The 26,971-nt window shown below is 33.8% G+C and overlaps 1 protein-coding gene across 1 annotated transcript in view; it reads right to left on the bottom strand.

Moving 5' to 3' along the window:
* The window catches only part of LOC134274241 (fibrillin-1-like), a 56,474-nt gene that overhangs the window by 24,630 nt on the left and 4,873 nt on the right, over nucleotides 1–26,971 (bottom strand). The window contains exons 2-20 of the mRNA XM_062756504.1: nucleotides 20,746–25,992; nucleotides 19,713–20,603; nucleotides 18,244–19,416; nucleotides 17,253–17,379; nucleotides 17,097–17,149; nucleotides 16,400–16,525; nucleotides 7,600–7,706; nucleotides 6,966–7,053; nucleotides 6,367–6,446; nucleotides 6,139–6,175; nucleotides 5,762–5,856; nucleotides 4,784–4,909; nucleotides 4,394–4,536; nucleotides 4,057–4,192; nucleotides 3,314–3,463; nucleotides 3,119–3,209; nucleotides 2,836–2,909; nucleotides 2,325–2,459; nucleotides 1,521–1,646 (exon numbers count right to left, since the gene is read on the bottom strand). Of these exons, the coding sequence (XP_062612488.1) occupies nucleotides 1,521–1,646; nucleotides 2,325–2,459; nucleotides 2,836–2,909; nucleotides 3,119–3,209; nucleotides 3,314–3,463; nucleotides 4,057–4,192; nucleotides 4,394–4,536; nucleotides 4,784–4,909; nucleotides 5,762–5,856; nucleotides 6,139–6,175; nucleotides 6,367–6,446; nucleotides 6,966–7,053; nucleotides 7,600–7,706; nucleotides 16,400–16,525; nucleotides 17,097–17,149; nucleotides 17,253–17,379; nucleotides 18,244–19,416; nucleotides 19,713–20,603; nucleotides 20,746–25,992 (9,005 nt within the window). The remainder of the gene's footprint in view (nucleotides 1–1,520; nucleotides 1,647–2,324; nucleotides 2,460–2,835; nucleotides 2,910–3,118; nucleotides 3,210–3,313; nucleotides 3,464–4,056; nucleotides 4,193–4,393; nucleotides 4,537–4,783; nucleotides 4,910–5,761; nucleotides 5,857–6,138; nucleotides 6,176–6,366; nucleotides 6,447–6,965; nucleotides 7,054–7,599; nucleotides 7,707–16,399; nucleotides 16,526–17,096; nucleotides 17,150–17,252; nucleotides 17,380–18,243; nucleotides 19,417–19,712; nucleotides 20,604–20,745; nucleotides 25,993–26,971) is intronic.

The following is a 26,971-nucleotide window of genomic DNA, read 5'->3' as shown; positions in this document are numbered from 1 at the left end:
TCACGTGCAGTGTATTAAAATAAAATACAGTAATTATCTTTGATTAGTATTGTCATGTAAGGTAAGACATCAGCAAATGTAATTTTTTTTTGTAACAGCTAGGCCTAGTATATATATATATATTATTGAAATCCACATATAACATCATGTATAGTTAAATTTATTATTATCAAATATGATTCAAATTTCCATGTTGCACTTTGATTACAATAGGCCATGTGGTTTTCAATAAAATACCCCCCCCCCCCCCAAAAAAAAATTATATTTTTAAAACTTTGTTGTCAATCAGATGAAAACTTGTTTTTATCAAAATATATCTTTGAAAATTCAATTATATACTTGATAAAAACAAGTTTTCAATGTCTTAGTTATGTCATGTTGTTTTTCAATGAAATATTGAGAAAAATTCAATATCTTCTCTTTTGGTGCACATCTTTAACTACTATAATTTTTTTTTAAATAGCTACACGTAGTCATAGTTCAAAAAGTCTTTAGATTGGACCTGGTATATAAAATGAACATCAACAAATTCATGTACCTCCCTTTAATATTTCTAATATTTCTAATAGACCTATGTGTAATCATGGTAATTTAGATGCAGATATGAAAACGAGTCTTTTAGATTACGTATTTTACATGTACAAACCGTGATCGTGATCAACGCTGACAGGGGTTGCACTGGCGGAGTAATTGTGGTCTGTAAGGATAGCTCCCCTAATCCATCGAGTCAATTGCCCTGCAGATACTTTATCATATCTCTCCTTCTGCTTTTTCGAGACGAACCCATGGCGTCTGTACTTTGGTTTCACCATCTCAACCAAAGTTACCGCGCAGACCTTGACTTCTCGTCTGCTTTTTGTTTACATTATTTATCGTAATCCGGTTCACATCCGCGAAATGTAAAATGCTTATTATATGTTTGTTTTCTGGCATAAAAAATCGTTATAATGTTACTTTCTATGGATGATGATTATAATTATTTGTAGAAACTATTAATTCTCTGCCGTATTGAATTCTTTATTATAACGACATTCAGACCAATTTCCGGCAGTTCGAGTTGCGCGGTGAATTCAATTTCGTCAGAAGCGAAACACCTTAATTAAAAATGAAATGAACTTTTTAAAGTGCGTGAAAATGCGGGATTGCGGAGAAAAGGTGTATGCATGATTTTGCGTTAGAAATAGGAAATGGTATATGCGTTAAAATGCATTAAAATGCGTGACTCGAAGGGGGTTAAACAATAGTTATCAATCAATCGATCTTATAAATGACAAATGTTCCTGTACCATATCCCTCAGAAAGGAATCAAGGCAATCTGGAAACTAAATATGCTAAATATCCAAGGAACAAACTGATAAAAAAAAACACGCATTTTCAAATTAACATGAAAAATAAACAGTGGTTGATTTTATAAAAATCTTGGAAAAACTTCCTTTAAAATCTAAAGTAATGATAAAAAATTCTCAGCGAACTGTTTTAGGAAATCAAAATAAATATGAATAAATTATGATCCAGCTTACCCCTATACTATAGTGAAGATCTATTGTCCTGCAGATATAATGCTCTTCCTCCGAAACGTTCTTAACTGCAATACGAAACGGCCCACACACCACACTTTCCCCTGGATCCGCCCAGTACTTCCCATCCTATAAAGTCACATGACAAATTTACAGTTTAAATACGCTCTCTCATTGATACGCCCAGTATTTCTTATCCTAGAGAGTTACATGATAAATATAAAATTTAAATGTGTACTTACATAAACTTTGGAAAACTTTACCATTTTTAAAGTGCTACATTTCTAGAATAAATAGTTTCACTTATGCTTGTCAGCAATAAATTGTTCACGGTTAAAGTTATGTACATGTAGTTTAGTCGATTAAGTGTCTGGAAAAAACGACTGAATAGCAGTTCTACAATTGAACGATCTTCCAAGAGTCTTTCAATGCCCATCTGTGGAATTATTGCTGAGTGTGTATTTCGTTGTTGTTTATTATTAACTCACAAATTAATGTAATGAAACTTGATTCTTTTAAAATATCTCTCCATTGTTTTATTTTTAAAAACGGTATTTGCAGTCATAATTTATATGCCAAGCAATCAAGTGGATTTGTCCATGTTAATTTTATTTCTCAATCTCGGATAATTTTTATACATATGCATGAATAGTTTTTTTTTTACGCAATCAAGAATTCAAATTGACAATTGCCAAGTATTAGACACCTTTTAAGCTCTCCACCGGCAAGTGGTGGTGGCTCCATATGAGTGAAATATTCTCGATAAGGACGTTAAACAACATACAATCAATCAATCTTTATTTTTACCTGTGTTTCTGTTTTATCACTGTTGAGCATCACAATGGTTCTACATTCCTCTTGCTGTAGGAGTCTACAGAAATCAATGATTGTGTGTGTTTGTGGCATTTCTGTGATAATGTAGGCATATCGTCGCCGGTAGGTCTGTAACATCAAGTAGGGTAGTTGTATTTTATGTCATCTTACAAACAACTTAAAACTTTGTCATCAATACCATTTCATCAATCAAAAAAAATTCTTTAATTAGAAAACCCAGACGAAGGAAAAGAAAACAGATGATAGCGAGATGGATATTTCTTTCATTCTTAAAATGCTATATGTACATATGTACAATAAATCACGCTTTAACATCACGGAGAATGAAAAATAAATAGCTGTATGCGTAAATTCGTTTTAATACATGTTTGCTATAATCGTGTTTTACTGTATCTTCATGTGTATGAAAGATAAATAAACAAGATTTGTAACAATGCACTTATGTTTGGACTTGACAGTGAAACGTTTACTTGTTTGTACTTACCGGTACATATATAGCATTGATGTAATCGTTGCAACCCTGAACACTTGACCAAAGGAAAACTCGACAAAAATCAGCTGCCAAAAAGATAAACTTGAAATTAAATTTAATTAAACAAAAGAGTATTTTGCCCAATGCATCAATTTTAAAAAGAATGTTAAGCAGTTGCAAAGTATCGTTGTCTTAGAGATTTAGAATCTGAAAATATTTTATGTTACTTATCAACTCATAACTTAAGTATTTTTAAGTAAATGACTATATATTTTTTTAATTCGCTTGTACTTACGGGCAACTATATTTGTTCTATTTTTAGGTTGGTTTTCTGGTAAATTGGCACTATCTTCTCTTTCTATGTTCTTGGATAAAGATTTTATTTTCTAAAAGAAAACAAAATTGGATAAGTGCATGTATTTTCCAAACAGCAAGTTAAAACACTTACTAGTAAATTGCTCACAAATATATTTCAATAAAAAATTCTTACCAAGAACTGTAGCTCTAATTGTCGAGTTGTAGACCCATTCTGAATTTCCATCATTTGAGCATAGTATTGTCTAAACTCTGATGATTTAACAATGGATTTTGAAAATGTAAGCGACTCTAAGACACACTCGTGTATAAACCTGTACTGCTCCTACAATGATACTTGAAGTTGTATTATTCTGTCAAACAAGTGAAATTATTCTAAAACTGGGGATGTCAATAAGATAATAAGTAGATGATACAAATTCATCAACAATTTTATAATACACATTTTATTTAACTTTGAGCATCTTTTAATCTTGTATTAATATTTCCTGTTTGGGAGCAAACTTTCAAACATTTTAACGTAAATTTTCTAAGTGTAAAAAATCGTCCTTTTCTTCTGGAACTTACCCAGATAAAAACAGCTATAATGAAATCACGATTGAAAAAAATTTTGCTTTCCTTCAAACAAAACGTTATCTAACTGTATAAGGATAATAATACACAAAACTGTATAAGGATTATAATACACAATCTTTTGCAAGAATTTTTTTAAAGTGTTCCTTTTAACCAAGATTTGCTGATCAAGAATGTATTCACAGACTAGTATTTCAGCAAACTGCAATTAAATTGAAACTGAAATCCCACAGCATTTTAACACGCATGCATCAGGCAATTCAGTACCCTATGTTGACATTTAAATCATTCTCAGATTAACCACTTTTAAATGAACTAATATAAACGTTCTCCTAGTTTACTTACCGGAGTTTGCACCATATTGATTCTTTGTTCGCGCATGCTCTTTACACAATTAAATATGTTTATCTTTTGTTCCTTTTCTGCTTGCTCACATAGATAATGTACAGCGATGAAGGCACCTGTTCTTCCAACACCAGCGCTAAAAATAGATATCCAATCAAAAACCCTGACAGATCGTGATAAAAAGGAATAAGAATAAAAAGGAAGTTTTTTTTTCAAGAAACAATATTTTGGAAGATATAAATTCGTTGCAAATGTTGCATATATGCATATGTGCATATATTTTACTAAAGACACCGTATGAAAACAATAGGAGAAATTTTGGGAAAACGTAACACACCTGCAGTGAACTAATAATGGCGAATCATCTTCGATAGACTTTATTTTGTGCAGAAATTCTACAAGGGGCGTGACATAAATGGGAACGCCTTTATCTGGCCACGTAGTAAACTGACAGTGAGTGACTTCCAGTTCATCTGCACCCTAAGCAAAAATAAGTAAATCTTTTTCTATATTTAGAAATTTTGATTTCAAAAATATGTACATGTAATTTACTCATTTAAGTATTAAAAAGTTGAAAATTTAATCAATCACATAATTTCTTTCCAAATATTATTGATTTACATGAAATTACGTCTCTAATACTTCGAAATTAATTTAATATAAAATATATATTCAAATCACGATTGTAAAAATAATTTGAAGGTATAATTCTAATACAAGCACCTACTTTTGTTAGGGAAAGGTAAGTAATGGTGAAATCAGCAAACTCTTCTTTGCCTTTAAACTTTATTCGAATGTCAGCATTCACGTATTCATTGTCATCTATCGGCCAGTATGATAAGCACTTACTAACCTACAAATATCAAATTCTACTACTGAATCACTTTAACTAATGCATTCAGATTTCAATGTCATTAAACACATTTCCTAAAGTATACGTCTTTAATAAAATATTCCTAAACATTTAACCAACAATTAAAAGACTTAGATAATGTGAACGGTAAATTTTCATACTTCATAGATTAATTTTCGTTTTAAATTGCAGATGATTTTATAGTTTTAGTGCCGCGAGGGAAGCAACGTTATCACAAAAGGAGGGAAATAATGCATCATGTTTTTACATCAGAAATACTTAGTATTGCTTTGTTCAAATCTATACGTGTCGTTCTTAGCATATTACGTTACTGATAAAGGGATGCTTTTCTAAGTATCTATACATAAACTTATTTATCCCGCTTCAGACAATTTTGTAGATTACTGATTTTATAAAAGGTTATCACATAAAACTTTAAATATTTTCATGGACACGTGATTTCTTAAACATTTCTTTAAATAAAAATGAAAAACGGTTTGCGTAAGACGTTTCTTGTCACTTGTTATGATCTTTTATGTTGACTGACATTCTCAAAAATTTCTTTAATAATTGAAAAAAAAAATCTCAGTTTTAATTCATAGCAGTTTCAATTTCAGTTTGGGACCTGAAACAGAGTTATACAGAGTTATACAGGGTGTGAAACGGAACTCCGTATTTGGACTCGATTTCGTATTGAATAGGTCCCTCTGATTATGTAACTAATAAAGTCCATTTACAAATAATTAATCAGCTCTCCTTTTTGCATATAGGTGTTGAAATGACTTGAACATATATTTAGATGTATGTATGTGTACATTCAGGAAAACGTTTATGTGTAAAATTTATACATACCCCACATTCAATCAGTTTTGTCAACATTACAATAACTGAACATTTATTCTGCCACACCATTTTCCAAAACTCATCTACTGTATTCTCTGTTGGTCCTGGAAATAGATTTTTCTATCAACTCTCATTGACAGCAAGAATGTCATATCATTTTTTGGGGGGAGGGGGGTTAAAAGATGTACCAAACGACTCTCTCAAACGTCTTTGAAGTTTGTGTATAAATGTAAGCTATGACAAAAAATACAAATACGCGTATCACATCCATATCCGAGTCGTGTTTACCTTTTAGAAGAAGTATTGATATCAAATTATCATTAAAATTATTTCCATACTCCACACTAATTTAAAATAATAAAATAGTAAGTTTTAAGTCAAATTACCTTGAGCAGCAATATATCTGCTTTCTTTTTCAAACCCCTGTATGAATAAAAAAAAAATAAATAAAAACACAAACATCGAGTTCTCCTTTTCATTTACATATATTAGTAAATTAAAATATTTTGAAATTTATATTGTTTTTTCGACGTATTTTAATTATATCAAACTTTACCATAATTGTTTTTCCCATAGCTCTATCAAATCACAAAAATACACAAAAAATTACTTACATTTATAAAATTTGCGTTAATATAGCTTGGCATGGAATCCGTGTCACTTTCTTTATTTAACAAAACACGACTATGGTCATCTAAAAAAGGGAAGATATTAATAATAGATACATTTAATTTGAGCTATTAACAAACAAGTTGACACAACAAGGAAAGAATAGTCTCGTCTAACGTCAACACTTTGTAAATTTTAGTGACGATATCAGGACCTTGTCAGCTTCTCCACTCTCATTAAATCGAATGATAAATAGGACTTATATACTCAGTAACATATACCATTTGTTTTCACATTGAATTGTTTATGAAAATTTTGTTTGCCCCTTCATGACAGAGAGCACAAGGTGGTTGTAACCGATCGACAGAATGCCTTCACATTACTTGCACCTGATTCATCTCTTGATATATAGTGGTCCGAGTTTTCTTTGCGCTAATAACCGCATGATTCAGCGAACTTTTAAATAATGGAGCTGTAATTGTTCGTTATTTCAATAAATCATGATCAAAAATGGACTTATTTTAATGATTCTTTTTCTTTTAATATATGTCTTTTTTAAATAAAATTTCCGGATAAGTATTTATATGATGTATTATAAACTTACAAGCATATATATTCTTGTATCTATTTTTCCTGGCATTTTCCTGTTTCTCTGCCTCTGTACATGGAGCAATTAATCCAATTTGAAGCCGCTGAAATACGTATATGAAAGTACGTAATTCCGGATAGATATCATGTAATGATCATTTGGGCTAATTTTTTGTCAATTTTTAAATAAAACATCGGTAATTAAATTAATTTGAATAACTTTATTTGATTACCTACATATCCTACATGTACAACATTCACAAGATATCAAGCAAAAAAGAATGAAATTAAGATTTTCAAATTTTATGAAAATATTTTAAAGTCTTTGCATGTGCGTGATTATGAGTGAAAACGCCTTATTTTTTGGGGAATAGATAATAATGAAAATCAGTTGATGATGTAACGTTTCATAAAATTCATTTTTCAAATATATTAAACACGTTAATCTAAATCCGTAATTTTCTTTTTCAGATTTCTGAGTTCCATAGAAGGTGCAAAACCAGCTAAATTATTTAATTCAGCATCATTTTTAATCAATATTTACGAAAACTTTTCATTCTTTTATAAAGTTTTTACTCTGCATAGTAACTAGCTTAAAAATACAACATGTGAAGAAATAAAAATTTGAAATTTTTCTTAGAGTTATCTACCTTGTGTTCCTTTTCAAAAGCGCCCTCTGTTGCTATCATTCTGGCAACATATTGGTTTAAGTCTCTTACAGCAATGTCACCACCAGCAACAACCACATTATCATATCCTGAAAATCATATAATAATTTTGAACTGTATTTGTCTATGTGTATGACTAATTTATAATCGATTTCACGTTCAAGGGATGTACGTGTAAATCCCCTTTGTCGACGTAGGAATAAATATATTCTATTAATCTTTGTAGATTACCTGTATCAGTTTTTGTAGCATCGATGAAAACAAACATGATGAATATTAACGTGCATATTTCATTTGCTTAACATAATCAAAAGAGCAGTAATACACACTTAATCAACTCAGTTTGTCCCGGTTAATAAAAATGATTCATTTAAAGTATTCTGATCCTCAGGTTCTGACAATTTGGGATTGAATACTTGAAAATACAAATGAAAATGCCTCTGAAATTTCATACACTGTGTACAATCTATTTACCAATTTTAACTTTTCAAACTTCACCTAATTAGGTCAATTTAGTAAATTTTCAATAAATGTTCAGGTTTTTTAAGAAAAACACATACTATGCATTTCCTATTTCAAAATTGATTAACAGATGCATTTAATTATGAAAAATTTAAGGTATTTAGTCTGTTTGAGGGATGATTCCGTGATATTCATACTTTTACTATTACATCAATGATTTTCAAATGCATATTTTATTAAGCATTTCGTATAATTGCAAAACACGCTTAATCACTTCTTATGTAATATCATGCTAATAAACATTAGACTAAGTATATACGGATACTTAGAAGAAAATTTTAACTAAGCTTCGATATGAATACTTAACCACATTATGCTGATTTGGATATACTACAAGGAGAATGTGACCATCTGTCTTTAAATGAATATTTTCAATAGTAAAAATATTTCGAAAATGCAGTTACCACCCCAACCCACGAAGGCCCTTCATGCTACCTATTTGCTTTTAAATGTGAAAGTTATTGGATTTAAAGATGTGTTCTTTATCTTTGATCGTAGTCTGTGTAACATTACATATCAGGAGCAGAGCAAACACAAACTCATAAAACATCAGATGTGGGATCAGGTGCAATGCAGGAGTGGACATTCCCTGTTGACCGGTAAATCCCATTCTGTGCTCTTTGTCTTGGTCGGGAAATAATAGAAAAATCCGTCGACAATTCTGTGTGCAACTAATTTTCTAACATAAAATAAACATAACGATATAACGAACAGTATTCCAGATCAAAAATCCATAAAACAATACAAAGTAGGAGCAGAGCAAACATGGACCTCCAAAACATTAGAGGGGGAACAGGTGCAATAGAGGAGTGAGCATCCTCTGCCGACCGGTCACACCCGCCGTGTGCTAACTGTCATGATCAGGAAATAGCGGACAAATCCGTCGTCAATTCAGTGTATAAATAATGGACTAACATTAAATTTAAAAAAAAAATACCAGTCAGCATTTGACCTAATGACAAATTGTATTTGCTAACAAGGTCATTGTATCTATCATTGATGAATTTTAACGAGATTGTCAAAAGTTTTGTTTCATGAACTTGGTTGTCAATAGCTTACATCTCTAGAAATTGGTCATACGTAAAATAAGAACTATATGCCTACAAAATCTACTGAAAACTAAAAACCCCGAACGCAGCTGATAAGGGTATATTGCTGCATAAGGGAAGAAGACGATTGAAAATGTATACTCAACACAATTATCAAAAAGACGTTGTTGTTAGACAACCATTGATTTCTTTTTCTAGTAAAATATCCAAATATGTAAGAGATGTGTCAGACTCTGTGGTATCTTTTATTTCAAGGTGACCTGGGTGTTATAGACAAAGCAATTGAAATAACTGTTGACAATTGACAATACGTTGTAGATATATCTTAATGTAGTGTTGAACCTTACAAGTTTTTTGTTCTTTATACGTAAAATATTTTGAATATTTTAAATTAATTCTGCTTCATATGAATACAGAAATAGGTCTGCTTACAAGGAATAGGAATAGGAATTCCATAGGAATTCTAATGAATTGTTTGAAGATATAAACCTATCCGTCCCTTAATTGAGATGAGATCGCTACTGATTTTATAAGTACTGAATTTGACGACAAATAATTATATCTATCTTATCATAATATATGACCTAAAGCCGGTTAGACTTTTACTGTTCCTGACTGCTTTTGTATGTTTTAGCTTGATAATTGTTACATAAGGAGAAGCAAATATCGAGATAAATTCTAGATTCAATCAGCAGCAAGTGTTCGAAATTATTGTTTTAATTTATATTTAAAATTTAATCAGCAGTGAAAATAATCATGACTTGTTGAACAAACTACTTAAGGATTTTATACATTTATGCGCACGTACATGTATCTATATTTTTGTCTTTGATTATCTTAAAAGATTATTATTTTTTTTAGATTACATCATATGAAATTAAAAGGATTATTCAAAACTTTAATGAAATGTTTAGATTTTGTTTTAAAAACACGTTTATGTCGTCATCAATAGATGATATAATAATAAATTATGATGCAAGAATTCAATTAATTTTTTTTGACATGTATGCTTATATTTTACATAGTCAAGAAAAAAATGTAATTATTTTATTTATGTGTTTATATTTTGTGTAGTTCAAAAATAATCAGATACTTGCAAATATTAATGAAAAAAGTAATTGACAGGATTGAAACATCCGATTTTGTTTTAAATTGCAAAGGTTTTAAAAGTTCATAATTTTTGTAGGTTGATAAGCATAAGGTTTGTTTGATTAGAAGCATCAGCTAATTGGTATATGATTTTGCACATGGTTTGGTGTGGGATTAAATATTTATTTATTTTTAGTGGTTTAACCTCCCTCTCTATAATTTTTAACTCATATGGAGACACCACCATTTGCCGCTGGAGAGCTGCAAATTCTGTTCTTTACTCGATACTCAGGGCTATTGAGCAGTGCATGAAGTATTTTTTTCGAACCAAAACCTACTGCGACATGGGACCTCGGTTCAAAAGGTCTTATTGAATTATCCAATACGGTCTTGTCCCACAGTGGGATTCAGAGTTTAAAATAATAAATTTACTTTTAGGTAAAATTCGATTTAATTCAATTCATAATATTGAGTGAACAAGTATAAATAACCTTTAATCCAATTTTTTTTTGATAAAATTTCAAATTTTACTTTACAACAAAAGAATATATCCATATGTGTTTAAGAGTTTTTTTCTTCTCCTGCAAACGTCTACCATGACATAAAGCCTTATTTATATGTTTTCATCAGAAAGAGCAATGACTAAGACGCACCATTATAGGAAATGACTGCACCTTCATTAGCATCCGGTACTGACTGTTCTGTAAGTCATTGTTCTTTCTTATGAAACCATATAAACTTAGGCAAATGTTGTGATTCCAAATGACGGGCTGAGTGCCCTTACTCCTACATGTACCTTTATAGTCGTATATCTGGCATATATAAAAAGTAAAAAATATATATATATCATTACAAATACATTTATTCATGTACATGTAAATTTTAATGGGGACAAAAAAGTTTTGAGCAAAAAATATGTTTGTGCGAGAATGTAATATAAAAAAGATGAAAACGTTTCTTTAACCATAGAAACTCTTTCAAAACCCAGATAAAATAAGTATGTTTCACGTAGATAATAAAAATATCTTTAAATGATGATTTCTTTATAAAAAATATATAATTAACTTAAGATAATGTACAATTGATTGATTGATTGATTGATTAATTGATTGATTGATTAACGCTAAGTTGGCAGTAATTCAGCCATATGTCGGCAAAAAAAAGAAACAGAAAGCTTATTGGAAACATCTTCACTCTTAAATTTAATGATAAATACAAATAAAACCACAAATAAAATATTCAGTTAAATACATTTCGAAAGTATTTTTCGGCAATTCATGGCACATTTCAAAGGATATTATCACAGTGACCAAGACGTGATTATGTGTTTTGTCTCTCATACACGTCAACATTATGATAATATTACATACAATTAATGGTAAAAATAATAATAAGTAAAACATATATAGCACACTCATCATAAATATATATGGCAAACATAAATATAACTTTTGATTTCATGCACATAAATACATTGTAACACACATTTCTGAATATTAAACCAAATCAAGCAATAGACCATTGGTAAATAGAACAGGACATCTTAGCCGCTGATAATTTCAAGCTATTTTCCCTTACATGTACCTTCTTGGTATATTTTGATTTTTTTAATAACCGAACAAAACGACCCTATGTTGGACTGAAATACATCAATAGATGACATATCAATAACGTAGCATTCATGCTTCGCTTGGGGCCCTTGATTGGAAATAAAATATTGTCTATAATGTCTATTGTCTATATTGTCTATTACTGAAACTTAAATAAAGTAAACAATATTCATGTATGCTATTTTTACCACTATTCAAAACATTTAAAGTAAAAAAAAATATATTCAGAAACTCCATGTAAAATTGTTTGTTTTCCGCTCTTTGAACAGTTGTCAAAAAAGCAGCAGTTTTAATTATATCTAGTCATAAAAGTTTTGGATTTTTTTGGCTTCTAAAACTTTCAAAGTCTCTGAAAAATAAAGAAAAAAAATAATAAACCATGATATATCTGTTAGTTGGATTGATTGATTGTATATTGTTTAACGTCCCTCTAAAGTTTTCACTTTCAAAGTATGCCGGTGAAAAAATAACCAAAAAATTAACCATGATATATTTGTTTATTGGATAATCTATGTATGGTTAAAAATGCATGACATCTCTAAATGATTTATGTATGGATACTGATTTTTTAAATGACTGCTTTTTATTGCTTTAAAAGAAATGTTACTAAAAGTCACAGTTCATCATTATTAGCGTCTTCATGCTATAAGAACATGCATGAATTAAAGTTTGATAATGTACTTTTCTACAAACAAGACAAAATTCAAAGAAATAAAGTTTTTTTCTCAATTCAGCTTCATTTAGTGACTAGAGAAATTTATATTTTCGATAATGACAAAAAATTACATCTGCATGAAAAGTAGAGTAGTATTAATTCGCAAATGAAACATTTTATTGAAAAATTAGTCTTTATTGTAATAACAAATTTTAACTCAATTTTTAAAACCTATATTTTCTTTTCGTATTCGTATAACTGAATCAGATATTTTGTTGAAGCAGAGTTTATTTGATATTCATTCAGAAACATAAGAAATAATTCAATTCTTAGTATTATCTAAATGAGCAATAGATGATGCAAAAGCAAACAGAAAGAGGTGAATCCATCTTTTGTAATGTGCAGTATTTAAGTATTTGAAGAAAAGGAATCTTCTATTTCTGTAAAGAGAGGTCAGCACTAATTTCAGATTCTAATTAAAATATTTTCTATAAGCTCGATAGAAAGTTTACTTTTTCTAAACTAATGCAAAGGATCATATATTCTATTCATATATTTTCTTGAATATAAATACGATGTCAACATGTGAAAATAAATCTCATGTATTTTCATAAGTATAGAAACAGGATTTCAGCTTGAAATGAGGATTAATGTTTCTATGTATATGATAGAAAGCTTTTTTTTTCGAAAGAGGAGCATTTCATGACTTTGTTTAATGGATTAAAGAATCTGTTTTCTAGCTTTAAATTTATATAGATCTACGTGTAAATAGCCAACTATTGGTATATATATGTCCGTACCTCTACCATTTCAACCTTACTAAAAACACAAAATATCACATAAAATCTCTTACTGAAAAAGAAATAAATAATCAAGAACAAAAACTAATAACATTAAAACATTCTTGAAAAAATCTTCCTTGTAACCACGTCAAAAAAAAAAACCCACATACTCCTAGAGCACAAAAACACACAGTAAAAGACTTACCTTGACCGGAAACGGAGCCGCCGTCCATTCGATACTCTCCATTTTCTTATTCAAAGGAAGAAACCACACGAATGTATATTAGAAAAACGTAAATACATTTTTCGTTTATTAAATGATTGGATTGATACATAAATATAATGTGTCAAATATAATTATTTTTAAAAATAGTACACCAAAAATACATGTTTAAAACCATAATATACACACAGAATTAATTAACAACATTCTCTATTGAATATTTTTTAAAACCTTATACATAATCAAATAAACATGTATAAAGCCATCACATCGCAAAATCATCGATATTTTTTTTCATAAATCTACACACAATGTTGTTAGAATTAATCAACACACGGCAATTTTTCAGCCATGTTTCGGCGGATGATGTTGTTAGAAGTTAGTGTAAAGAGCATGCGGGCGGATCTAACATCTTTTAATTAGATTGACTACGCTCTCTGTCGTTAACTGGAAATTTTACTTGAAAATTAAAAAAAAGCGTTGTGTACTCCTTTAATTTTCAAATAAAATCCAGAAAACAACATTTCTGTTAGCTGTTAGGCATTTTGTTAAACATAAAAAGCTACACATACTTTTCAACACAATACACTAAAAACATCCCCGCTTTACAGAGAAACATCTAGTTGCAAGTTTTCAAATAAATGTTGGAGGACTTTTACTGGTGATCTAAAATGATGTCTTTCGAAAAATAATGTCCCTTGCTTCGTTATATTTGAAAAAATACAGTCTTTTTACAACAATAGGCATATTAAAATATATACCTCGCAAGGCGTTAGATATTTGTCTTACTTGTGGGCGAAATTGATGAATGTCATGTTCACCTTATTGTAAATACGCTTAACTATTATAGTTCGTATAAAATTAACATTAATACTCTTTTTTAAATAAGATTTTGAGCAGTCTCTTTTCACTTGAATAAAGTTTATTTTTTAAATCCAAGGGAACAAATTAAACAAGAGTCTTAGATGAAATAATGGTCTTCGAGTTGTTCAACATGTACGTGAAAAATTCCCTGGCGTCATTTTGATTAAAATATCTTCCTTTTGATTTGCATTCAGTAATTAACTAGAGTTTATTCATTTGTTTCCAAATTTATCTGAACTACAGCCATATTATCAGTGATAATTTCAACTACATGTAGCTGAATTCTTGAACTTGATAGTAGAAAAGATTTTTTTCCAACTACGCGATCCCTTGAATAGTTCAAAGATGTAATATTATACCATCGACGGTGCAAACTACATATGCTCTGTAAATGGTAGTGCTTGTATATTTAGAAAACGCAAACATAAAGTTTTGGATGTAAATAAATGAATATCTCGATTTTAATGTCCAATATACATGTACCAAGTTACACGGAAACAACAACAAGTTATGTTCACTCCCTTTTAACTTATCAAAACCAAACAATTTAGTTACAAACAATACAATGCTTTTGATTATTTTTAAACAACAACCCTTTTCCTCAATAAGCGTTGAGTAAAAGCAACAAATTGTTACTACCATCACGACATCGCCAAAATTAAAGTTTTTTTCAGTTGCATTTTTAATTTTCTATCTCAGCAAGTTTTTAGTGTTATCTCTCGGAAAAGTTTTAGACAAATTTGTTCCTGTGATTTTACTTTTATCTTGGATTTTCCAGTATCAAAATAGAAAAGATATTTTCACGTATGATTAAAGAAACATTTCTTTAAAGTAGCACAAGCAGTGAAATCTTTCTCAAACGTAACTCTTGCATTCCATTTTACACCATTTTGTGTCCTTTACTTTCATTTCAATTTTAAACGTTTACAAACTCTTAATACAAGATATAGGATTTTATTATTCAATTTTGGGCCACTGTACTTTCTTTACAAGAAAAAAAGCCTTAAAAATCACAATTTGTACGTATAACTCTTCATCTGCCAAAAAGAACTAAGCTTGCTGAGATAGAAAAATGGCCTCATTAACTTGATCTGCCCAAAACCTGCCACAGCACTCTAATTCTCACCTTCTTCTTCATAAGGATAATTAATTTCACTCTGGCGTCTATCACCTGGTTTTTGTTTTATTAAAAGATGAATTTTTATGAATTATCTTTACATTTTATCATACATATATCAAACACAAGATGACAGACATATTTACATGAAAGTCGTACCTTCGAACCTTCCTATGCTAAATGAAAACCCCTTATTGTCTACATGATATTGAATATAGATAAGAAAATGGCTTTTCAATCATGTTATATTTTATTTTATTAAATTACTTTTATCTAGTTTTGTCTACGATGTTGTTAAATAGCATAGACCGCTATTCTACTACGTATCTCTAAGATGTATGACATTGTTAGAACTATTTTCAGGTCAAAATTTATATTCAATTCTGAATGAAGTTACAACGTCAAGAGAGACTACAGTTATACATGTACGTATGAATGAAAAAAATGGTTATCAAGGGAATTAAATATATATATATAAGAAATTCTATCGTTTCCACTGTGTTGGAATGCAACATTTCCACTTTCATTTTTTTTTCATATTCTATACAGCTGAAACTCGAACTGGAAAAGACTGAATAAAAACTCCCAGATAACTGATAATTTGAGATTTCGAAGGTTAGATAATTTTTTTAAAAAAAATACGCCTATCATAAATGGTTGGGAAATCGAAATAAGAGCAGAAACAATTACGAATTTGTTGAGGATACGTGAATCGATGTTCGAGATAACAAAATCTAAGTTATCTTTGAAATTCACACATTCCAAAATTACTGTCAAGATCATAACAATTATCATCAATGCATAAGCAATACTGTAAAGATTATATGTGTTGTTCTAAAATATTAAGGTCGAGGTCATGAGGAAGGCTTACCGAAGTATTGACTTCCGTGGAACTGACTTCCGTGCACACTGCCATGGATACTGCCATGTAAACTTCCGTTATGTGAACTCCTTCCGTACTGGCTCGGGGCTAGTCGTTCGTCATCAAACGTCCAGCCTAAATCGAAAAAAACGGTATTCTATAGTATTCTTTAGTATATATATTATATATTTTTTTGGCTTTTTGTGATATTTAGATAAATATATAATAGATTATGAATTTCGTGTACAATTTTTTTTTTCATGAATTGATTGGTGCATTCTATTTCAATAAGATTTCCCTACTGGAAATTCAATTCAACAGTAAAATTTATCCCACTTGACCCCGGGGATATACATGTTATACGGAGGAGAACAAATCTAGATAAATTCCCTATCTCATTTTCTACTAGAGTGGGGTCCCAACCCTCCTTATGAATTAATTTAATATATTTTGTAGTATTGAAGTTAACAGTTAACATCATGGATTATTTCGTAGGATGGCTGTACGTTGGTAGTATTTTAACTTTTCATATTTTTTACTCCTTCTCAACACTCATGATAAGTGGTTCAATTTTTAACGATGTGCCAGTTATCCTTGTTCGAAGACAACTATATTTACCACGAAACTTTGACTCAAATAATATACGTGCTTTTTCAGAGAGAGAGACAGACAGACAGACAGACAAACAGGACAGAGAGAGATTTACCATTATTGTCTTGGAAAGCTTTCATGGCTAAGATCTTCTCTAGTCGACGCTTACTGGAAGAAAATAATCTCAAAATTTAATTGATTTATATGAACAATGTACATAAAATTAACAAACAAGGTGTTATCATTACAAAAGATTTTTGTACATGTATACCTTGATCGGCGTTGCTGCATACATATCAAGGTTATTATGATGATGATCAACAGCGCCCCACCACCAGCTGAGAGACCGACAATAAGGGGAATATTGTCGTTGTCTGAGGAAACTATCCTCTGGCTACCTATATATAGATAATGAATTACGTCATATCTTAAAATACACAAAAAGCATTTATCATGAAAAAAATATCTGCAAAGATTATAACCACTTATTGTCATAGTACATTTTACTTTTCATTATATTTTATAGATATATATTTACAATACTTATTCTTTTTTATCTTTATTTATCAAATAAGGTTTTTATTTACAGCATTAAATATATTTTAACATGTCTTTTTATTAAATATTTTAACAGTTTCTTCGTTATTTCTTTCGAATAAGTTTAAAAACCATATCAATTTGTACCATGTGTTTCTCTTCTTCCTCTACTTGCATACTCACATCTTGTTAACAAGCTATTAATTGTCTATGTAACCTGATAGACAGAAACTCTAAATAGTCTTTCATATATATCCGGTAGCATGTGCAAAACGAAATCCCCAAAACCTGTAAAAATCCAAACAAAACACACCAACCATAAAACTCTCTACATCTAGTCCAAAATCAACCTGCTGTCTTTTCAGGCACACAGAATTAAAAAGCAACATTAATTTGTTATGAAATTGTTTATTGTTAAAAAGCTTTATAATAAAGATTGAAACACCATTTTGAATACTATAAAAAACAAAGATTTTTGTAAGCTCTAAATTTAGAAAAAAAATAATTTGTCAAAAATAATTCATATAAGCTCGGTGTTACATAAAAGCATAAAACATATACAAACTTACAATGCACAGACTCCTATTGAATATTCTAATAAACATATTGAACTACTTGCCTTAAACCTCTACATGTACCTCCTTATTATTTCACACTTAATACTTGCTATTATGTGTTATAAGCCACACAGTATCAGACCAAATCCGTCTACATTGCATACTTACACGCGGCACCTTGCATCCCGCTTACGCAGTTTTCACAGGCCCCAGTGGACCGAACGCAGGTTCCTCCAAAGCAGTTAGCATTGCAGTCCTGTTTACAGTCAAATCCATATTTCCCAGCGATACAACCATCCATACAATTATCTTTAGAAGTTTCACATTTCAGGTTAAGGCAGTTTGTGCTACACTGATCTCTGCAGTACGTGCCAAAGAAACCAGATTTACAGCCATGTAAACATCTTCCAGTTGATTGCTCGCAACTAGATCCACCTATGGTCTCGCAACCACTACATGATTCGTTGCAAAAGGGGCCAAAGAAATTTGCGTTGCAAATTCCAGTGCATCTTCCAGTGTCTCTTGCACAAGACAGACCCTTACAATTTACAGAGCAACTCATTTGACACATGGCACCATAATGCCCATCTTTACATCCCTCTACACAGTTACCAGTATTGGCTTCACAAACTCGGGAATTGTCCGTAGGCTGTTTGCAGTTTGTATTGCATTGGGTAAGGCACCCCTGATTGTAATAGTCAGTTTTGCAAGATAAACAGATACCGGTAGAGCTGCAATTATAACATCCCACTGGGCATAGTGTCTGGCAAAGATCATCATAATACCCAGGGCTGCATCCATAACTGCAAACGGCGCTCTGACGGTTGCAAGCTTTATTTTTGCAGTTCACTGGACAAGCGATCTCGCACCGGCTACTGTACCAACCAGCAACGCAATTTCCACTGCATGCTCCGGTAAACTGGTCGCATGCATTACCAATACAATAATTTGTAATATTGCAGACCTTATTACAGAGGGCTCCGAAAAACCCTGCCTTACATTCCTCGCACGTTCCATCATCCTTCTTACATCTACTTAATTGGCAGTTTTGATTGCAATCATTCTGGCAAGCATTTCCCCATTTTCCTGTCGAGCAAGCCTTACATCCCGTCGTTCGGTCACAGTTCGTGCAGTTTCCACAAGTCTCGTTGCACATTTTGCCATAAAATCCGGGTTTGCATTCCAAACAAGTTCCGTTCCTGTCGCAAACACCCCCTTGACAGTTTGTGTGGCACTGCTGATCACACAGATTTCCATAAAGGCCGTCGGGGCAAGCGAAGCAAATACCATTCTCAGCATTGCATAAGCTGTTCAGGCAAGCACTATTACATGCATTTGAACCTAAAATGAATTAAATAAAACAAAATGTAACCTATCGAAAATGTGTGGTGTGTGATATTATGTTTGTATTACTTGTCAAGGTTTATTTATTTTTCTAGCATGAAAAATCCAATCAACGAAATAAGCCTCAGTACCGGAAAGTAGACAATTGTCACCTTTTAGCCGTCTCAATTTATCAATAATAAAATGCCACTAAAACATTTTTAAAGTAAGACGGAAAGGAGATCAAGAAATAAAGTCGTTTTATACTGGATCATCTTGTACAGAAATTTAAATTACATGTAAGATACACTTACATCTAGGTCCATACCAGCCCGCTTTGCATCCCTGCGAACAATCTCCTGTTGTTTTACTGCACTCTGAGTTCAGACAATTGGTACTGCAATCAGATTGACAATCGGTCCCAAAGTAACCTATTTGGCAGCCATCTAGACAATTTGTTGCTGTATTTTCACAATTGTTGTTTTTGCACTTGTTGTTGCAAACCCCTGTGCACTTATTGCCATAAAACCCTGTCTTACACTTGTTCAAACACATACCATCTACCTGTGCGCAGTTAGACTGATTGTTGTAAGGGGCACATCCTGAACATGTCGAATCGCATTTCGTTCCGTAATATCCTGGTTTGCATTTCCGGCAGTTGCCCGTGTCCTGCAAGCAAATAAGGTTTTCACATTTATCTCCACACCTGATGTTGCAGCTCTCGCCGTACCAACCTGATGCACAGGCAGTGCAAGTCCCATTCGTACGATCGCAGATTGTTGTATTGCAGTTAGAACTGCAAAAGAAGGAACATTTTCCCCCATAATGACCTGCAATGCAACTTTCACAGTCCCCTGTTTCCCGATCGCAAATTCCATTTGCACAATTTGAATGACATGCCTGATCACATTTATCTCCAAACCATCCAGCTATGCAATTAGCAGAGCACTTTCCATAGATTCTTTCACAACTGATTCCATTGCAGTTGCTGCTACAAGATCGTTCACAATTTACGCCATAGAATCCAGCTTTACAAGAACCCAAGCAAGACCCAGTGGATTTGTCACAGCCAGCACTGTCACACTGGGAACAGGTCAAGTTGCAGTAAGAACCATAATACCCCGCCCCACAGACTGACTGACAGGCGCCTGTTTGCCGGTCGCAATTTCCACTGGGGCATCCTATGTTACTGCAGTTAAAGTCACCTGTGATTAAAGCATAGTGTTCATATACGTTATACGCTTAAAATTTGAAAATAATATAAACTAATTAAGAATTTTTTATTCTTCAACGGCGATTATTAACTAGATTTTGAAACTTTGAGAAATCAAATAAAAATATACATACATAAAGATCCATATGAACCTGGTCGACATCCGACGATACATTCCCCGGTCGCCCGTACACAAATGTCGTTGATGCAATTCGGGTTACATTTGGATGTGCAGTCGGAACCAAACAGTCCCTGAACACATCCAACAGTACAATTTCTTTCGGTTCCAGAACATGCATGGGACTGGCAATCTAAAGAGCACATCTGAGAACACTGATCGTTGAAAAATCCAAGTTTGCATCCATTTAAACAAGCACCTGTTGTTCGATGACACAAGGATCCCCCGCCTCCCTCTAAGCAGTTAGGACAGGTGTGGTTACAGAAAAGACCGTAATAACCATTCTTACAATCATCGTCACATTGTCCGTTTGCCCTGTTGCAGCTTCCACTTAAACATTGGCCTGGACATGTTTGAGAGCAATCGTTTCCGAAATATCCTGATTTACAATTATGCAGACAATAACCTAAGTCCTTTGAACATGTTTGATCCGGTCCACTACTAACATTACAATTACTATTACAACTGAACTGGCAGGTATTTCCGTATCTTCCTTTATCACATACATTACAACTACCAGTCTGAAAATCGCAAGACAAACAGTTTTGGCCACACTGTTGAGAGCACGTTGATCCGAAATAACCGTTGTTGCATCCATTTGAACAAGTACCCAAAGCCTTATCACATCTGTTGCCAGCACAAGTGGCACTGCATTGCTTTTCACATCGATCTCCAAAATAACCATCAGAGCACTGCGTTAAGCAAAATCCCGTATTGATATCGCATGCAGAACTTTGACATCCCGAACCTCTGTTGCAGGCTTGATCACATTTTGCTCCCCACCAACCATCTCTACATTGATAACGACATGCCCCAGAGTCCTTGTCGCACATCAGTTGCCCACTCGAAGACAACTTACAATTAGAACTACATGTAAACTGACAGATGGTTCCATATCTATTCGAAGTGCAGTTGGCACAGTAGCCTGTGTCACGAAAACATTCATTACATCCAACGCAAGCCCTGCTGCAGCTTGTGCCGTAAAAGCCTTGTTTACAACCAGACTTACATACACCGGTATTTTGATCACAGGCGTTATCAGTACATCCCGTACTGCAAAGAGTCTCACATTTTTCTCCAAAGTAACCATCTTTGCATTCAGAACAAATGCCTGACGACCGAGCACATCGACCACCCTTACAGTTTGAGCTACATGGAAGAGAACAATCCCCGCCGTAGTACCCAGGCAAACATTGAGAGAGGCAGGTTCCACTTGTTTGGTGACATCCATTAGCGTCACAAGTTGGACAGGTGTTATTGCAGAAGGTTCCATAAAAACCAGCTTTACAACCACTGCCACAAACCCCATTACTTCTGGCACATACTGCTCCTATGCAACCAATGCTACAGTCTAACTCACAAAAGTTCCCGTAGTACCCATTCTGACAATCTCCGACGCAATAAGCGGTTGTTTTGTTACAACTTCCTCCACAGGAAGCACTACACTGAAATGAACAGTAATCTCCAAAATACCCTTGTACGCAGGAACCAATGCATTTTCCGTCGTTTTTATTACACAATCCAGTTCCACAGGTAGTGTTACAGGTTTTATCACAATAATCACCATAACGGCCATCAATACAGGCATTACACACACCAGTTCCTCGGTCGCAACCGCCTCGACAGTATACACTGCAAATTGAATTACAAGTTGGTCCATAGTACCGTTCAGAGCAAGGGTTCGTGCAATATCCGTCATTTCTTCTGCATACATTCTGCTGACAATTACCATTGCATGCTAATGTGCATGTTGGACCATAGTAACCCTGAATACAAGCATCACAATTTCCGGAGATTTTATTACAGGTACCGTTTAAACAATTTCCATTGCAAGATGACTTACAATACTGACCATGGAACAAATTGTCTCTACATAGTCCAATGCACGTTCCGTCCGATATGGCACATCCGTTGCTATCGCAGTTGGCACAGCTTTGTAAGCAGTAATCTCCGTAGTATCCAGTAGGGCAATTTAAACAAAGTCCTGTCGATTTTTGACAAGCGCCTTGACAGGTGCTTTGGCATTGTGATGTACAATGGGAGCCATAAAAACCTACATCACAGTTGGCTAAGCAAGCACCTGTTCTGTCGTTACAACCGTTGTCATCACATGTACTACACGTCTGGTTACAATATGTACTATAATACCCTGTGTCACATCCAATGGTACAAGCCCCTGTGGTTTTATCGCATGTGTCACTTTTACAAAAAGCGCTACACTGAGTTTCACAAAAGTTTCCATAATGACCGGTTTTACATTGGCCAAAACAAAATCCAGAAATCTGATCGCATGAAGACGAACACTGACGGCTACACAAAATATCACATTGTTTACCGTAATACCCTGTACGACAACCACCAATGCAGTCCCCATTTTCTTTAAGACAAGTTCCAGAACCACAGTTCGTGCTGCAATTTAGCTGACAATATTGACCATGTTTACCAGCGTTGCAACTACCAACACATGCACCGCTATATCTATCACAGGTATTATCTGCACATGCTGAATCGCACAGTTCATTGCAATAATTGCCTTTGTATCCATTTGGACAATCATATGTACAATAACCAGAGGTTTGGTTACATTTATTACTAATGCAAAATGAGTTACATGTGGATGCACAGGTTGGACCGAAATAACCATCTCTGCAAGCAGAGCATTGACCATCAAGTTTATTACACGATGCGGTAGCGCAGTTTTGGCTACAAAGTCTGTCGCACTTTTCTCCAAAATATCCTACCTGACACTCTCCAAAACATTTTCCCTCAGCTTGATTGCATCCTTGACTGTCACATTTGCTGCAAGTTGAATTGCAGAAGGCCCCATAATAACCGATATTACATTCCGAGCAGGTACCATTAAATCGTTCACAGGATCCGCCTTTGCACTGTGGGCTGCATACTCCTGAGCAAGTTGGATTATAATAGCCTGGTTTACAAGATCCCAAACAGACACCAGTAGATCTGTGACAACCAGAGGAATCGCAGTTTGGGTTGCATATGTCTTCACAGGTGTTGCCAAAATACCCCAATGTACAGCCGTTAGTACAATAACCAGTATCTTTGGCACACATCAGGATATTGCAAGTCTGACTACATGTACGGTTACAAGATGGTCCATAGTATCCTATTTTACAGGAAGCGATGCAAGAGCCATTCGATCTGTGACAACCAGCAGCGTCGCAATTCGGACAAGTTAAGTCACAAAAGTTGCCAAAATAGCCCACATCACAACCCGTTTCACAATGACCTGAAGATCGAATGCATTTGTTATCGTCTCCATAGCAAGTTTCCTGGCAGAGCATAGAGCAGTAATCACCAAAACGTCCATGTGGACAAGGATTGTCACACATGCCAGTAACCTGGTTGCAAGAGCCATTGCAGTACTCAACACATTTAAACTCGCATTTATATCCATAATACCCAACATTGCAAGACCCGATACAGGAACCAATGGAGCGATCACAAGTTCCCGACGAGCACTGATTACTGCAATTTAAATTGCAAGTTAAACCGTAAAATCCGTCGTCACAAGCATGACAATACCCTGTATCTCTATCGCATGTGTTTTGAAAACATGTCGAACTGCATCTTTCTGTGCAGGTGTGGCCCCATGAACCTATTGAGCAATTCTGAGAACAGTAACCAGTATCTTGTTCACATAAATTTGACGGACAATTTCCATTACAAGGCATTGTACAATTAAACCCGTGAAAACCTACTTTACATTTTAAACATTTCCCAGACGTTCGGTCACACGACTGACTTTCACAATTTGCGCTACATTGAAGATCACATTTAGCCCCGTGATATCCAGGCAAACAAGACCCAATGCACACACCAGTTTCAAACGAACAACCCTGTGAATCGCAATTTGGACATGCACTTTGACATTTTGGACCATAATATCGACCGTTAGTACAACTGAAACAATCACCAGAGGTTTTGGAGCAAACAGAGCTATTACAGTTAGAACTACAAAACTGAGAACAGTTTGCACCGAAATAACCAACCTTACAATTTCCTATACAATCTCCATTGCTTTTCTGACATGCTTCATTAAGACAACCAAAGGAGCAACGATTTGTGCACATGCTACCGAAATATCCAGGATCGCACTGACTATTACAGATTCCACTAGACTTATCACAGCCAGTTGAATCACAAGTCGCACAAGATTGGTTACAATATAATCCGAACAATCCAGAGATGCAGTCGGACGTGCATACCCCTGAGGTTCGATCGCAAGTGTTAGACGAACATCCAGCGGTACAAAACTTTTCACAAAAATCGCCGAATCTGCCGTCTTGGCAATTACCTGAACAAAGGCCCGAGTCTTTATTGCAGTTTCCACTGCAGGAACTGGCACAACTCCTAGAGCAGTAATCACCAAAAAATCCATCTTTGCAATCACCAACACACAATCCATCGGATCTTGAGCAATATCCAGTCTTGCAGTTTGGATTACATGGATTCGTGCAAATGTCTCCATAAAACCCAGGCTTGCATCCAGTTGAACATACTCCGGTGTCTCGATTGCACTTTCCATCACACCCGTCACTGCAATTCTTAGAACAGAAAGGTCCGTAAAAACCAGTAGGACAGTCGTACGTGCAGTGGCCATCATCCCGTTCACAGGTCTCAAGATAACAAGCAGAATTACATCTTTTGTCACATTTTTCTCCAAACCATCCAGCATCGCACGACCCGGTACAATTTCCTGACTGCCTTTCACACTGACACGCTCCGCAAGGAGACTCACAACGATTGTCGTAAAATCCGTTAACACATCCGGTTGTACAGGTGGCGTTTGTGTAGTAACAGCTTTGTCCTACACAGAAAGGACTACAGGTATTTTCACAACGTATTCCCCAGTAACCATGACGACATCCTCCAAAGCAACTGCCAGTGGTACCGTCACATGAACTTGCACAATTTGCACTACACTGGTAACAACTCCCACCTGCACTGTAATAATTACTATCACACCGATCACATTTTTCTCCAATCCAACCAGTATTACAACCGCTGGCACAAATTCCGGTTGATCCATCACATGTTGATCCTGATGTCACTGCTCTACATCCCTGGCTACAGGGTTGACAAGTCGTTGACAAGGGGAAGAAACCACTATTGCACCGTGAGCATGACGTCACACCAGATTCTTGTCTGCATGTCTGACAATTCGTTATACTACACTGGCCTATAATAAAAAAAAACGTATTGTCAAAGCAATGTCAAAAGTTTTATTTGAAAAAAAAGATAATAATGTAAAACAATGCCTGCAACATAAACGATTAATTCGCGAATCTTTTACAAACTAATGGAGGTGACAAATTAAATATTTGATATTAAATGACCTAAAAAAATAGGTTTAAGGAACTTTAAAAGTTGTACTTATAAGAAATGGTCAACATTCTTCTATTAACTTTTTAGTATTTTCTTCCTTTTTAACGTTTTTATCTGCAACATTGGTTTTCTACGTAAAATTTTAGTGACACGATATATATCTGCAGTTTAAAACATATCAAAAACGTGTTACCGTCAGATAACAGGGGAAAGAGGTTACATTTTCCCGACATCGTGAGAATAGAGCTATTTGTAATTCTACAGGTAAGGTGCAATCCATATAATCATTCACATCAGTTATCGGGTATCCCTAATTACCCGCTTTAATTGCCATTCACAGATTTCACGTGTGGTCCAATATTACAATAGAGATGTCAGAGAAATTTGCGAAAAACATCTTTTATCAGCGTTTAACTGATTGCTGTCTCGAGCTCGTTAAATATCACGCAGGGATTCACAGCGCCTGGTGTTGTATTGGTGTATTGGTCTACATTTTGTTCCGGAAACAGGGATAAGGGCGCTAAACGTAAAAAAGTAACTTACAAGAAACGTAGATACACGGGCGAGTTTTAGGGAAAGAATTGAACTTAAATTAACAAGTGTACTTTTAGATAAGTCAACGTGTGACACAGTTTTATACCTCAAAGTGACAGCACGTTACCCCCATTACGGGGTGAAGAGGAATTCATGCGTGCTCGGTTCTTTGTTTCAGTCTTTAAATTTTACCAATACATGTAGAATTCATTGTCTCGCCATTTCGTTCACTTGGCAATTAAGGTCACTGGGCTATGAGTGCTGTATATAGTTGTTAAATGTTAAATTTATACAATGTA

The sequence above is a fragment of the Saccostrea cucullata genome, unplaced genomic scaffold (assembly GCF_032062105.1).
Source record: "Saccostrea cucullata isolate Sc308-1 unplaced genomic scaffold, CSIRO_AGI_Scuc_v1 ctg3014, whole genome shotgun sequence".
NCBI classification, from domain to species: domain Eukaryota; kingdom Metazoa; phylum Mollusca; class Bivalvia; order Ostreida; family Ostreidae; genus Saccostrea; species Saccostrea cuccullata.
This window is presented reverse-complemented; position numbering and strand designations above follow the sequence as displayed.